Here is a 13,945-nt window from a genome sequence, read left to right as displayed (position 1 = left end):
TGACAAAATTTATCCTCCTTTGAAAACCTTTAGCTGCCCCAGCAAAGAAACAGGAGGTCCACAGTGGAGGGTTTTTTTTAAAAAAAAAATAAATATTGGATAAAATCACAAAACATAAATTATGAGAGGATCCCCAAATTCTAAAAGAAATTACAGTAAAAGAGAAAGAAAAAGATTCCAGAAGGGCATTCAGAGCTCTTTTATAGCATAGCTCAGACATTTCACTGCTCCTCAGCTACAGCAGGTGTGGATCTGGTTATTCAATCTGCCACATTCAAAATTCCCAAGGAACCTGCTTGACAGCTTTTTAACTCCTGTTGTAAAAAGCTGAAAAGAATTTGGGCTTTTTTCTCAGTCCTGGCCACTAAAACACCAATATTTGTCCTTGATATTTAAGCCAAGACTACAGATATCTGAATGACATTAAAACACAGCTGAAGATCTACAGCTCTAAGAAGAGGAAGATGCAGTAAAAATTCAGAAAGAGAAGTTTGGTCTCTAAATTCCTGCAATTAATTATGTGAAATAGATTTATACTTCCTGTCTATCCTTTCAGCAGCAGCATTTTTCTTTTTTTTTTCTGTTATCCTGGTTTTTCTGCCCTGGTTTCCAGGTCAGATCCAGTTTCATCAAACATTTATGGTTTAGATTTAGACAACCTTGTCCTAAGACAGAAAAGTCCCAAGGTAAGAAATGTAAACCACATTTCATGTCATCTTCAGAGAAAAGGTGGTGCCCCTTTCAGATCAGGGATTAAGGACCACGACTCATTATTTGAAGAAACCTGTCCCCAAAACAACCCAGGGGTGTTCCACCTGCAAAACCAAAACCAGGAGGAAGAGAAACTGCTCAAGTCCAACCTCTGGGAGCCCCAGCCAGAAAATTCTTCCCAGATTTCTGGTGCACAGCACTGCAAACTTAAAAACTATTAAAAATTCCATTTCTCCCCACAATTTAATTAAAAAAAAAAAAAACAGAATAATAAAAACCAGCACAGTGTCACTGATGGAGCAAATGTGCAGTTTTCTTCCAGGGAACCTCTCAGTGCTCCCCCTCTCCTCTCACTGCTACATCAAAGTCTCTCTGTCTGACAAACCCCGGTGGATTTCCTGCTTGTCATCACCATCATCATCCTCAGCTGGGTCATTTTCTTCTCCAGACTCCACGTAGATGGGCCAATCATTGTCAGCATCCCCCTTTTCCTGCCCTTCTGAGGCTGTTTCCATGAGGCTGAGGTTGATGGGCATGGAGTCCTCGTGGGTGGTGGTGACACAGGTGCAGCTGTCACAGAGCCCGAAGCGCCGCAGCCCCTGGGAGAGGCTGTTGGTGAAGGTTCTCCTGCAGCCCTTGCAGATGATGGGCTTGTTGGAACGATGGACCTGCAGGGAAAACAGCAGACTTGGGGCAAAAAGGCAGTTTGGTGCTGTGGAGAGATTGCCAAAACAGAGAAACCACACTCCAGCTGAAGGCCAAATCTTTTGTGGCCAAAAGTACAAAGTACAAAAATCATGGAATGGTTTGGGCTGGAAGGGATTTAGAGCTTGCCCAGCCCATGGACACCTTCCACAGTTCCAGGTTGCTGCAAACCTGGCCTAGGACACCTCCAGCAATGAGGAATCCACAGCCTCACCACCCTCACAAGAAAGAATTCCTTGCCCAAAATCCAATCTAACAGACTGGGAGAATAAAATGCCCCTAGGACAGGCTGTTGGTGAAGGTTCTCCTGCAGCCCTTGCAGATGATGGGCTCGTTGGAACGATGGACCTGCAGGGAAAACAGACTTGGGGCAAAAAGGCAGTTTGGTGGTGTGGAGAGATTGCCAAAACAGAGAAGCCACACTCCAGCTGAAGGGGTGATTCTGGCCACAGAGATTTGGGCTACCCAAGTGGAAGAATCATGAAATCATGGAATGGTTTGGGAAAGGACTTAGAGCTTGTCCAGCCCATGAACACCTTCCACAATCCCAAGCTCTCTCCAACCTGGCCTGGAACACTTCCAGCAACAAGGAATCCACATCCTCACCACTCCCACAGGGCAGAATTCCTTCCCCAAAATCCAATCCAACAAATTGGAGAGAACAAAACAAAACCCTTATTACCCAACCCAGGACAAATACCAAACATCCAACAGAACCAAAACAACGAACTAAACCGAAAAGCTCTCGCGTTGACAACACTAACATCCCTTGGGAAACACAACAGGAAAACAGCAAGGAAAGCTCAGCCACGAGCTCCCCAGGTGGATTTGAGCCTTGGCACTCACGCTGAGGGCGTGGCTGCGCAGGTGCTCCTGGCGGGTGAAGCGCTTGCCGCAGGTCTCGCAGGGGTACGGCCGCTCCCCGGTGTGCGAGCGGATGTGGCGCTTGAGGATCCCCTTCTGCTTGGCCGTGTAGGGGCAGAACGGGCACTTGTGCAGCTTGATGGGTACCACCAGCACGTCGCCTTGGGGATAAAAACACACTGGGTTAGCTCAGGTATTTTCTGAGCTGCTGTTCGGGCTCCTCGTCCTGCGAGGTGGGAGCTGTGCGTTTTCCTCTCTTCTCTCTTACCTGGGATTTCCTCAGTTTGTGGTATTGCAGAATTCATGCAGCTGGAAAATCAGCCAGTCTGTTGTTCATCACAGCAAAACATTGATTTTATTTTAGGATGACTTTTAATTAAATACCAAAAATCTGTTTTTAGTGAAGTGGGCTCTCCGCTCCATCTCTGCCACTTCCTTTCTTTTAATTATTAAACCATTATCATTAAACAGCACCAGAAACTAAAACCTTTAACACAAACTGCAGATTGGAATAGCCCTTTTTGTCCCTGTGCTTTCATATTTAGATATGAAAATATGACTCCTTATTTCTACTGCCTTCCTGTTGGGTATAATGAGATGAAAGACTCCAGTATATTTCCTGACAATATTTTACCGTTCCTAAAACCAAACCACAAACTGATGGACTCAGGTGCAAGAACAGAATTAAATTTGAAGATTCCATTTTACAGAAACTTGGGCATTGCCAAGTTTTTCAGCACCAGCCCAGCTTCCCTTCCAGGAGAAAGGTGGAGATGTGATGCCAAAGGATTAATTTTCCTTGTTCCAGGAGACCTGATTCAGGGAAATGTTTTGTGTGTCAAGCAGGTGAGGCTGCAGAGCATCCTTTGTATTAAAGTTTATCCAACCCACTATCAAAGAAGGTGTGTCTGGTATTAATGATGTGAGTGAGAGTCAGCTCACCCCATTTTGGAACTTCCCAAGGGATTGCAAATCCCTGCTGAGCATTTAGAACTTCATTAAAACGCCAACCAACCCAGTTGTTAGTCCTGCCTTGCTTCCAGTGCTCTACAGGTGCCTGTTTTCCTGCCTTCTGTGAAGGATGACTGGAACAGACACTTGAAAAGAAATGATATTTATCTCATCTCTTAACCTGAGTACACCATTCTTTTATCAGGACTTGGTATTTCTTATTTCTGGTGCCTTGTGAAAAAACTGAGGCAGCAGCACCACTGAAAGCTGAGAAACTCCCACTCTCCTCACTGCTACAAAATCCTGTTTTAGCACAGAAACAGAAGGAATGGAAGGTTTGATTTCTTTTCCCTCACTCCCACAAAAAAACCATCTCCCACTAACATTTCTGATACATTGTCAGGACTCCTGATGTTCCCTATCAAACTCTGGAAGCATTTCCCTTTTAATGATTCATGAACAGCCTGGAGATGTTGACAGAGGAAAAAGAGAAGTGAAATTTGTGTGTTGGATGTTCTTGCCTTGCCACATGTCAAAAAGCACCAGCGTGAGTGCTTTTTGTACTGAGAGTAAAACCCTGGATTTGTGATTTTATCAGTGCCCTGTTTGAAAGCAGGGAGAGGATTTGTCACTTCTATTGGCTTTAAAGTCACACAGGCAGCTTGAGCTGGAGATGACATTAAAATAAATTTGCTGGCTACAGTCAGCACCAGCCCTGTGGCATTTGTCACATCCTCAGCACCTGTGGCACTCACAGTTTGTCACAGCCACCTCCTGTCCTCACAAGGCACTTATCAAAAACCTGATTAAATGCCCAAATCTTTATTGTCCACATCAGGAGAAATGCACATGGGCATGATTTTCTTCTTCTCCAATTGCCTGACAGTGCTGCCAGGAAATATTCCTGAGATAATCCAACTGGTGCTGGGCTTGGGGCAGCTGAGAAGTGGAAAAAAAAGCCTCAACCTTATGCTACACCACAGAGTTGAAAACTTTCAGTGCTCCTGAAATTCCTGTAGGAGTCCCTCAGTGTCGGATAAAACTGATTCCTGCCCCCTGAAGTTCCAAGCAGGAACACACAGAGCAGCACTGGCAGGAGCTGTGATGGGATGAGCTCCTCCTGCTGCACCAGGTCCTGCAGCAGATCCCTCCTGTGGCAGCTCAGCTCCTCTTGGATTGCTCTTTTTGGCCACTGAGAGGGAAAAATTCTTTTTAAAATCACACCTGCCATTCAACGAGGTCCCAGTGAGTTTGTTTATTAAAGAAGAATCACCCCAAGTGGAGTTTGGGGGTGATTTGGGAGCTGCAGCTGCTGCTCCAAAAGGAATACTCACCTGCCACGGGCTGCACAGAACAAACGAGTACAGCTGCTTTAAAAGTGCACAACAAGAGTTTATTTCATCGTGCCAAAATATTTCAGCAAAATATTCTTGAACAAGAGTAACAAAAGAAGAGACCAAACAAAGCTGTTCCCTCCTCCACTGCACAGCCTGCACCCCCCGAGTCCTCTCACCTGTGTCCTCACCATACCAGTCGCTGTGAATGTCCATCATGGAGCTCATGGCTACTCCTGCATCCTCAGCCCTACCCTCAAATCCCCGGACAAAGTGATGCACCACGTCCTCCTTCCTCGGGGCCGAGCTGTTGCGCAGCAGAGCCTCCAGGAACTGCTTCATGTGGTAATTATTGCAGGCCAGCTCCACGGGCTGCCCCTCTTCCATCTGCTCCAGGGACAGCGGGGCGGGGAACTGCGGCAGCCGCTCCACCTCCACCTCATCAGGGTCAAACTCCACCTTGGGTTCCACCCCTTTAGGCAGCGAGGAGCCATCGGGGGAGTTACTGCTCAGCGGGTCCCGGGCCACCAGCTCCAAGGGGTGGCAGCTGTTGCAGTCCCCACAAGGAGGATCCCGCTGGCATTCTGGAATCCTCTTCTTCTCCTGCAGGGAGGACACGGAGGCCGACCCCAAGGATGTGCCTTCCCTGGCTGAGCTCCCGCTGTCAGCCTGGTAAAAAGCTGCTTCCCTCTCGATTTTCCTGCAGATGTCCAAGGAGGATCTGATGTAGGTTTTGCAGAAGTTGACCACATCTGTCATCTGCAGGTAGCTGGCGGCGGACATCACCTCGATCACGTTCTCCCCGCACAGATCCAGCTTCCCGGAGTAGAGGAAATCCAGGATGATGGAGAAAGCCTCGGAGGTGACGATGTCGAGCGAGGCTGTGCTGTGGCGGCCGCTGTCCTGGATGTAGTGGATGAGCAGCGCTCGGAAGTAGCCGCTGTTGGCGAACAGGATGTTCTTGTGGGCTTTGAAGATCCTGCCCTCCACGATGATGCTGCAGTCGCAGAAGAAATCCCGCTTGCGCTGCTCGTTCAGCTCCCCCAGCAGTTTGGTGTAGTACGATTGCACCTCCATGGCTGTGCAGGGAACAGAGTGAGCCGTCAGCACCGAGTTGACACCGGCACCGAGGGGACACCAGGACCGAGGGGACACCGGCACCGAGGGGACACCGGCACCGAGGGGACACCAGGACCGAGGGGACACCGGCACCGAGGGGACACCAGGACCGAGGGGACACCGGCACCGAGGGGACACCGGCACCGAGGGGACACCAGGACCGAGGGGACACCGGCGCCGAGGGGACACCAGGACCGAGGGGACACCGGCACCGAGGGGACACCGGCACCGAGGGGACACCGGCGCCGAGGGGACACCAGGACCGAGGGGACACCAGGACCGAGGGGACACCGGCGCCGAGGGGACACCAGGACCGAGGGGACACCGGCACCGAGGGGACACCGGCGCCGAGGGGACACCAGGACCGAGGGGACACCGGCGCCGAGGGGACACCGGCGCCGAGGGGACACCGGCGCCGAGGGGACACCGGCACTGACACCCCCTCCCAGCGCTGCGGGGACACCGGGGGTACCGGGACAGCGCCCCGGAGACACCGCCAAGAATCGTCCTGCCCGACCCCGCCGCTACCGGGGGTCCCACACCCCTCCAAGCACCGTCCCGCCGGTACCCAGCGGATGTCCCGAAACACCAAGGACCGTCCTTCCCAGACCAGCATCCCCTAGAACGCCAAGGACCACCTTGCCCGGTGTCGGGATCCCCAGCCGCGCCAAGGACCGTCCTGCCCGGTACTGGGACCCCTCCCTGCTCTAAGCACCGCCCCGCCCGGTCGCGGGGTACCCCGGAACGCGTCCCCGCCCGCCCCGGGGAGCGCTCGGTGCCCATCGCTCACCTCCGCCCGGCCCCGGTCCCGCCCGGCCGCCGTACCCGGGAGTGGGCGGAACAGGAAGTGACGTCAGAGGACAACCGGCTCCTAGGCAGGGCCCGCGGGTTGAGGGGTCGGTAAATATTGGTGACGTCACACCGCCAAGATGGCGGAGGGGTGAGTGGGGCACGGCCGGGGGGCGGCGGGCCCGGGAGAGGGGCGGGAACGGGAACGGGACCGCGATGGGGATGGAGAGCGGCGAGGGGGGGCCGGGAAGCGGGGCTGGGTTTGGGATCTGGGACCTGGGTCTGGGGTTGGGATCTGGGATCTGCGTCTGGGTCTGGACCTGGGATCGGGATCTGGGCTCGGGATCAGAGTCTGGGTCTGGGGTTGGGATCTGGGATCTGGGTCCGGGTCTGGACCTGGGATCGGGATCTGGGCTCGGGATCAGAGTCTGGGTCTGGGGTTGGGATCTGGGATCTGGGTCTGGGTCTGGACCTGGGATCGGGATCTGGGGTTGGGATCAGAGTCTGGGTCTGGGGTTGGGATCTGGGTTTGGGCTCGGGCTCTGTGTTTGTGTGGCCGTGTCCTGACGCCGTGTCCTGTCCCGCGCAGGGAGGACGGGGGCTGGTGGCGGAGCTGGCTCCAGCAGAGCTACCAGGCTGTCAAGGAGAAGGTGGGAACCACCGGGACGGGACGGGGAGGGACTGAGATCGGTCGGGACCGGGACGGGGCGAGCAGCCCTGAGGGCCCAGTGAGGCCACGGGGCTGGAGCACAGCCCTGGAGGGTCTCCTCAAAGCAGGACTGGGATGGATTTGCTGAGGATCTTTGGCTGAGCGAACTCTGGGTTGTGCTGGGCTCTGTCATGTGAAAATCACCCCCGAGTAGAGGGGGTTGTGCTTTCTGGCATGGCTTTGTGGTGTGTAATTTCCTGCCCATGACAGGACTGGTTGTGTTAATTATACACAAAACTTAAACCCAGGCTTTTCCCGACCTATGTTTTTTTCTAGTCTTGGCATAAATCCTTCTGGAATGTGTTCTGGGCATAGCAAATGCTGTTGTTATTCAGGTTATTCTGGTCTTACACATTGCCCAGGTTGGGGTGAGGGCTCGGCTGGGCTAAACTCTCCCACTTGAGTTTTTGTAACGTGCTGGGAGCGACCACGGCTTTGTTGGGGAGCCAAAAGCCTGGAGAATCCACCTGCTGTCTCCTTGCAGTCCACAGAGGCTCTGGAATTCATGAAGCGGGACCTGGCTGAGTTCACCCAGGTGGTGCAGCACGACACTGCCTGCACCATCGCCGCCACGGCCAGCGTGGTCAAGGACAAGCTGGCAGTGAGTAGGGGCTGGGAGAGCTTCAACATCATCCAGTGCCACCCCTGCCATGGGCAGAGACACCTTTCACCATCCCAGGGTGCTCCAAGCCCTGTCCAACCTGACCTGGGATAATTCCAGGGATGGGGCAGCCACAGCTTCTCTGGGAATTCCATCCCACCGCCCTCACAGGGAAGAATTCCTTCTCAATAACCCATCTAACCCCACCTTCCTTCAGCTGGAAGGCCATTCCACCTTGTCCTGTCTCCTCTGCTCTTGTAGATGAACACAGGAAGGTTCCTGTGGTTGCCTCTGCGCTGTGCTGAGCAGAGGGGACACTGGCAGTGTCACTGTAGGGTGACACAGGCTCTCCACAAGAGCTGTGAGCCTCAGTCCTGTACAGCTGCTGCTGGGACAGTCCCACTCCAAACCAGGCAGCCCCAAACCTGGTTGTGTCCTTCCCACAAAGCCTCAGCTCAGTTTCCCCCCAGAGGCAGGTGCCTCCCACCACTCCCTTCCAGCCCTGTCTCCTCCATAGCGCTTTCCCAAAGGGAGAGATCCTTCTTCCTCAAGGATCCTAGCCAGAAATTCTGGGATCTTACTGACACTGTGCTGCCTCTTGCCTTGAAGAGGGCGGAAGGCTCCTCAGGTGCCACTGAGAGGGTGAGGAAGGGGCTCTCTGACTTCCTGGGGGTCATCTCGGACACCTTTGCTCCCTCCCCGGACAAGACCATTGACTGTGATGTGATCACACTGATGGCAACACCCTCAGGTACCACCGAGCCCTACGACAGTGCCAAGGTGAGTGTCCCATTCTGGGGTGTGACATCCTGAGCCCTGTCCCCTGGCTCTGCTGCTGTCCCTCCCCTGACAGCTGTCCCTGTGTGTCTCCTCCAGGCTCGTCTCTACAGCCTCCAGTCTGACCCAGCCACCTACTGCAATGAGCCCGATGGTATGGGAGGGTGCAGGGGGGCCCAGGGTGCTGCCCCTAGGGGGGTTGGGGGCAGCTGGAATTCCCTGAAGCCTTTGGCCAGCAGGGCTGGCTTGGCTGTAGCTGGGGCCAGCTATGAAGAGCAGCTTTGGCTCTTACCTCAAGGACCAGCTTAGGCTGAATTTACTGGTCTGGTTTGCCACATGGTCTTGGGCTGGCAGAGGAGGTCTGAGCCCTGTGTGTCCCTCCTCCTTTGCCCCAGCATCTCTTCAATAAAACTTCCCCAAACTCTGGTTTGTGCCAAGGATTTTCATTCCTGTGCATGTCCCAAACAGGCCCTGCTGAGCTGCTCGAGGCCTGGCTCGCTCAGTTTAACCTGGAGGAGAAGAAAGGGGAGATTGCAGAGCTGCTGGCAACCAGCCCTTCCATCCGGGCACTCTACACCAAAATGGTGAGGCCCTGCCTGGGCAATTCCTGACTTGTGGAATGCTTCAGGAAAGCCCTGAGCTGTTTGTCCCCTGCAGCTGGAATGAAAACAGATTGCGTGGTAAACTATGGAAAAATTGTTGCAATAAAATGGAAGCTGCGAGCTTTGGGAGGAGAGAGGGGCACAGCAGCAGCTGCAGCTCTCCCTCTGAGGGGCTCATCCCTTTCCCTGATCCCTTCCCCAGGTCCCTGTGGCTGTTTCCCACTTGGAGTTCTGGCAGCGCTACTTCTACAAACTGCATCGCCTGGAGCAGGTGGGTCAGGCTGGGGGAGCTCCCTGGGGGTGTTTTCCTGGGAAAACAGGGATCTGGGGCGACTCCTTGGAGTCAGTGGTGCCAAAATGCCTGGGGGAAGGAAGGGATTGGGGATATGAGTGGCTGCTGATGTTGAATTCCCTGCAGGATGAAGCCCGCAGGGAGGCTCTGAAGCAGAGAGCGGAGCAGAGCATGCACCAAGAGGAGCCAGGCTGGGAGGAAGATGAAGGTGGGACAGGTTTTGGGGCCCTGGGAGGCTTTGTGGAGAACTCCTCATGGGGTGGTGGCTCCTCCTCACTCTCACAAATCACAATGGGCAGTGAAGGGGAAGCTCTGATCTCTGCTCTGTGACGTGTAATGGGATCTGAGGAAATGCCTGGAGCTGTGTCAGGGTGGGTTAGGTTGAATATCAGGGAAATGCTCTTCACCCTGAGGGTGCTGGGCACTTCCCAGGCCCCCCAGGGAATGGGCACAGCCCCAAAGCTACCAGAGCTCCAGGACACTGCTCTCAGGGATGCACAGGGTGGGATTGTTGGGATGTCCGTGCAGGTCCAGGGGTTGGACTGGATGATCCCTGTGGGTCCTTCCTAGCTCAGGACATTCTGTGGAATCCAGCTCCCAGCCCAGTTGCTGCTGCACTTGCTGAAACATCTCTTGCTTCTCTTCTGCCTCCCTACAGAGGAGTTCTTGGGGATGTCCCCCCTGCCTTGTGCAAACATCACATTTCCAGGAGCAGCACAGAAAGAATCGGCCCCAGCAGCCCCAGAGGGAAACCACCCTGCTGCTCCCTCTGGGGAGAGCTGGGCTGTGCTGCCTCCAGAGCTGGTCCCAGTGGAGCAGAGCCCCTCAGAGAGCAGCGAGAGCGTGTCCCTTGTGACTCAGATTGCAAACCCTGCCTCTGTGCCTGCCACCCAGCTACAGACTGCAGCTCCGCCCATGGGCACCGAGGACCTCTCCCAGAGGCTGGTGGAGGCCACTTTGGAAGAGCAGAGCTCCCTGCCAAAGCCCCCAGAAGCTGCTCAGCCTTCTGCACCTGCTGAGGAATCAGCAGCATCCTTGGAGCCAGCAGCTGGAACAGAGCTCAGAGAGCTAGAGAGCAAAGGCCAGGGCAGGACAGAGACTCTGAGAGAGGAAGGGCCCACAGATCTGCGAGTCTTCGAGCTCAACTCAGATAGTGGCAAATCCACCCCCTCCAACAACGGCAAGAAAGGTTTGTGTGGGGCCTGGAACCCACTGGGAGGGGCAGCTCTTGGGGAAAGGGCTCTGCATTTATGGGGTGAGGGAGAGGAAGGGGAAAGAAATCAAAGGTCTGCTGGCTGAGCAGAACAGGCCTTTGGTCCCTGGATGCTGGGAAAAGCTGAGCTCTGTGGAGGGAATGTGGTGATTCCTTCCCTCTGCCTTTCATCCCTAGGAGTGTCCCTGCTGGGGCAATGACAATCCCCATATCTGAGTCCCTCCTGTCATTCCTTATCCGCTGCACTTTCTGTGTCACTGGAACCTGACACATCCCAGTTCTCCCAGGCCAGAGGAGAAAATGTTTCAGCACTCCCGTCTCCCACTTGTTCTGCACCAGCCCTGGCTGTGAGGGAAGCAAGCTCAGTCCATCCCATCTCCGTCAGGGAGGCGTTCCTGGGAATGTGGAGGTTTTCCCTGCTCAGGCAGGCTGTGGTAGCTCTGAGCCTTGGGAATTCCAGGGCTTTGGAACCAGCTCTGGTGGCTCAGTGGGGATGTTTGTGCTTCCAGGCTCCAGCACAGATATCAGCGAGGACTGGGAAAAGGACTTTGATCTGGACATGACGGAAGAGGAGGTGCAGCTGGCACTGTCCAAGGTGGAAATGTCTGGGGAGGTGAGTCAGGGAAGGCAGAACTGTCTCCCAAAAGTATCACCAACCCCTCAGGGTGCTGCTGCATGAGCAGAGAGGGGCTGGTGGGCTTGGGAAACAGAGCAGGCGAATCCCTGTTGGGAGTGTGTGGGAGTGTGAGGATCCATCAGGTGTTGTGCTGCCTTAGGTGCCCTGGGTTGGAGGAGCTGTTGAGTTACAGAAGAGGTTTAAAACAGCTTAGAAACAGTTCAGAAATTAATTTCCTCTTGTTTGCAGCTGGAAGATGAAGAGTGGGAAGACTGGGAATAAAGCAGCTGCTTCCAGTGTGTGTCACAGGCTCATTTCCACCATTGAATGTGAATTCAATCACGGACCGGCTGTTCCTTTGTGTATGACTGTGCTGGGGGTTGCAGTTCCAGGCTGGAGGAGTTCCATTCCTGCTAAAACCTGTGGGCAACTCAAGTGACCCCTTCAGATCCAGGAGGAGGAAGCAGGAAATCACTGGCACACAGGAACCCGACTTCTCCGTAGGTCCTAGAGACTGGCCAAGCCAAAACTGACCCTGATGTGTTGGGAAGAGGCAGAGTGAGGGGTCCCTGGGGCCAGCTGGGCACTCGGGGCCCTGCCAGGTGTGCTGGGTGCTGCCAGGCTGCCAGCTGGCTCCTTCCTTGCTTGTGTGTGCACGTGTAACCTGCAGCTGAGAGGCTCCTGGATGTAGCTGTCCCTGCTCCGCTCGCTGCTCCGCAATTCCCACCCGGAAAGCAACACCCAGGGAGGGCCTGAGGGCTGGAGGTGCTGCAGAAAAAGGCACTTGGCTCGTGGCTTTGACCCTGGAAGGAGCCAAACTCCCTGCCAAACGCTGAGCTTCTGCCTGGCTTTTTGTCTTGGAAGCTTTTTCTCATGGAAACTCCTGTTTCCAGCAGTTCCTGGAAGAGCCAAGGCCTGCTCCTCCCCTCCTTTGCAGCTGCACCACCTTCCTGCACTGGGTTTTGTGGCTTTCTAGTTAAATTCTCCAAGCAAAATCCTCGCGGCTTGCTCTTATTTGAGCCCTGCTGGGCTGGCAGTGGTTTGGGTCACCTGGGAGCAGAACCCCTCGTGTTGGTGCCCAGTTCAGCCATTGCAAAGGCCCAGCCTGACCCACTGACCACTTCAACCTCTTCTTGGCCAACCTGAGCAGAGAGAGACTCCCAAATGTGGGTGGTCCCTGCTGGCTGAAGCTGTGTCCCCACATCTGACCCCTGTCCCACCCGTGCCAGGCCCTGCAGCCTCTACAGGCTTTGCTGTGCTCCCTTGGGTTCCTTCACTTCAGCCCCTGTGACTGCTTGCCACGTTTCCTTCAGCCCCACGTCCTCTTTTTGGGGTGGTTTCCTTGTCACGACATGAGATGTTGCTAATGCACAGTTAACCTGAGGGGATAGTGCCCTCGCTGCTCTGCCTGGCCTTTGGGGTGGTGAGGTGACATTTTCTGCCTTTGTCCTGCCCCCTCCACTGAGGCTGGGGGTTTCCTGCTGGGTTTGGACAGCACTAAATGGGGTGCACTTGGAAGAGTTGGGGTTTTGGGGTTGTGTTTTTCCTCTTTTGAGGTGATTACTGGTGGGAGCATCCCTGTCCTGGCAAAGCTCTGGGGACAGCTCTGCTCCTGCCTGGGGTGTGGTGGGTCCAGCAGAGCCTCACCTTGTCCTGGCTCAGATTATGGTGGGCAGGGGACACATGGGACACCAGTGGGGACATGGGGCTGGTGTGAGTCCAGCTGATCCCACAGCACAGCTCGAGGGTGCAGCATCTGTGTCACTTTCTTTTCTTCTTTAGTCGAATTAACCGTTGGGTTGGTTGTGCAATATTCTCTGTTCTTGAACTATTCTGCATCTCCCTGAGCCTTTTCTAGCTGGGGTGACAAACCAGGAACAATTCTAACAGCTGGTAGTTTTGTAACAATGACTTTCTCCAGACCTTTTACAGACTTGCAGTTAACAGCAATTAAACGAGTTCTCAGAGTCTCTGCTTGTGCCGGGTGTTCTCATTTCGTCTAGGGTGGGGATGACACCATTTTTCTTTACTCCCCTCTCCCTCAGGAGAGGGGAAGGAATCCCTGCTACCCCAGGCTTCTCAAACTCTGTCCCCCACTTCTCAGGGCTCTGAGTGACCCCATAAAACCAGCCAGTGGCACATCACCCATGAGCCTGGAGAGATGGAAAACACCATCCAACAGTCCCTTCCAAGGGGGATATTCCATGATTCCATCATGCCACGGGGCTGCTGGCACCGGAAGGATTTTGTCCCAAGGATTCCTTACAGTGGCACCATTCCTAAGGGATACTTCTTGTGGGGGTATGCTGGCCTCAACCAGCTCCTTTCCCTTCTTGCAGTCGAGGGAATGGGACCCAAATTGAGGGGACGTGAATGACACGAGGATGTGTGATGGGACACGAGTGACGGGACACGAGTGACAATATGCGTGACAGGACAGAGGACGGAACAGAGGTGACAGGACGCGAGTGACGGTACACGAGTGACGGGACACGAGTGACAATATGCGTGACAGGACAGAGGTGACAGGACGCGAGTGACGGGACACGAGTGACGGGACACGAGTGACAGGTCACCCCTGTGTCAGTTCCGCCCCCGCTCGCTGGGGGCGCCCGAGCGCCGCGGCCGCGCTCCGCCGGTCTCCGCGCGCACAGGTTTGTCC

General features: G+C 54.5%; 2 protein-coding genes across 6 annotated transcripts; one reads left to right on the top strand and one right to left on the bottom strand.

The window, feature by feature from the left end:
- Window positions 1-236: 236 nt before the first annotated feature.
- On the bottom strand, window positions 237-6,274 carry ZBTB8B (zinc finger and BTB domain containing 8B). The gene is made up of 4 exons (XM_062508946.1): window positions 6,253-6,274; window positions 4,745-5,644; window positions 2,263-2,441; window positions 237-1,379 (listed from the first exon to the last, which is right to left on the bottom strand). The coding sequence occupies exons 2-4, from the start codon at window positions 5,640-5,642 to the stop codon at window positions 1,068-1,070; spliced, it is 1,389 nt and encodes a 462-aa protein (XP_062364930.1). The 5' UTR covers window positions 5,643-5,644; window positions 6,253-6,274; the 3' UTR covers window positions 237-1,067.
- A 280-nt stretch (window positions 6,275-6,554) lies between these two features.
- Window positions 6,555-13,253, top strand: BSDC1 (BSD domain containing 1). 5 transcript variants are annotated; one of them, XM_062509067.1, is made up of 11 exons: window positions 6,582-6,624; window positions 7,063-7,123; window positions 7,667-7,780; window positions 8,393-8,563; window positions 8,660-8,714; window positions 9,029-9,144; window positions 9,365-9,433; window positions 9,581-9,662; window positions 10,113-10,643; window positions 11,177-11,280; window positions 11,533-13,253. In XM_062509067.1, the coding sequence occupies exons 1-11, from the start codon at window positions 6,614-6,616 to the stop codon at window positions 11,563-11,565; spliced, it is 1,347 nt and encodes a 448-aa protein (XP_062365051.1). In that variant the 5' UTR covers window positions 6,582-6,613; the 3' UTR covers window positions 11,566-13,253. The 5 variants fall into 5 exon arrangements, with proteins under 5 accessions (XP_062365049.1, XP_062365051.1, XP_062365050.1 ...); XM_062509066.1 differs by having other exon boundaries at window positions 7,667-7,783; XM_062509065.1 differs by lacking the exon at window positions 11,533-13,253 and having other exon boundaries at window positions 6,555-6,624; window positions 7,667-7,783; window positions 11,177-11,346.
- Window positions 13,254-13,945: the final 692 nt, after the last annotated feature.

Source organism: Cinclus cinclus, chromosome 26, assembly GCF_963662255.1.
Source record: "Cinclus cinclus chromosome 26, bCinCin1.1, whole genome shotgun sequence".
Classification (NCBI taxonomy): domain Eukaryota; kingdom Metazoa; phylum Chordata; class Aves; order Passeriformes; family Cinclidae; genus Cinclus; species Cinclus cinclus.
The sequence above is the reverse complement of the archived record's forward strand: the minus strand, read 5'-3'. Positions and strand labels throughout refer to the sequence as shown.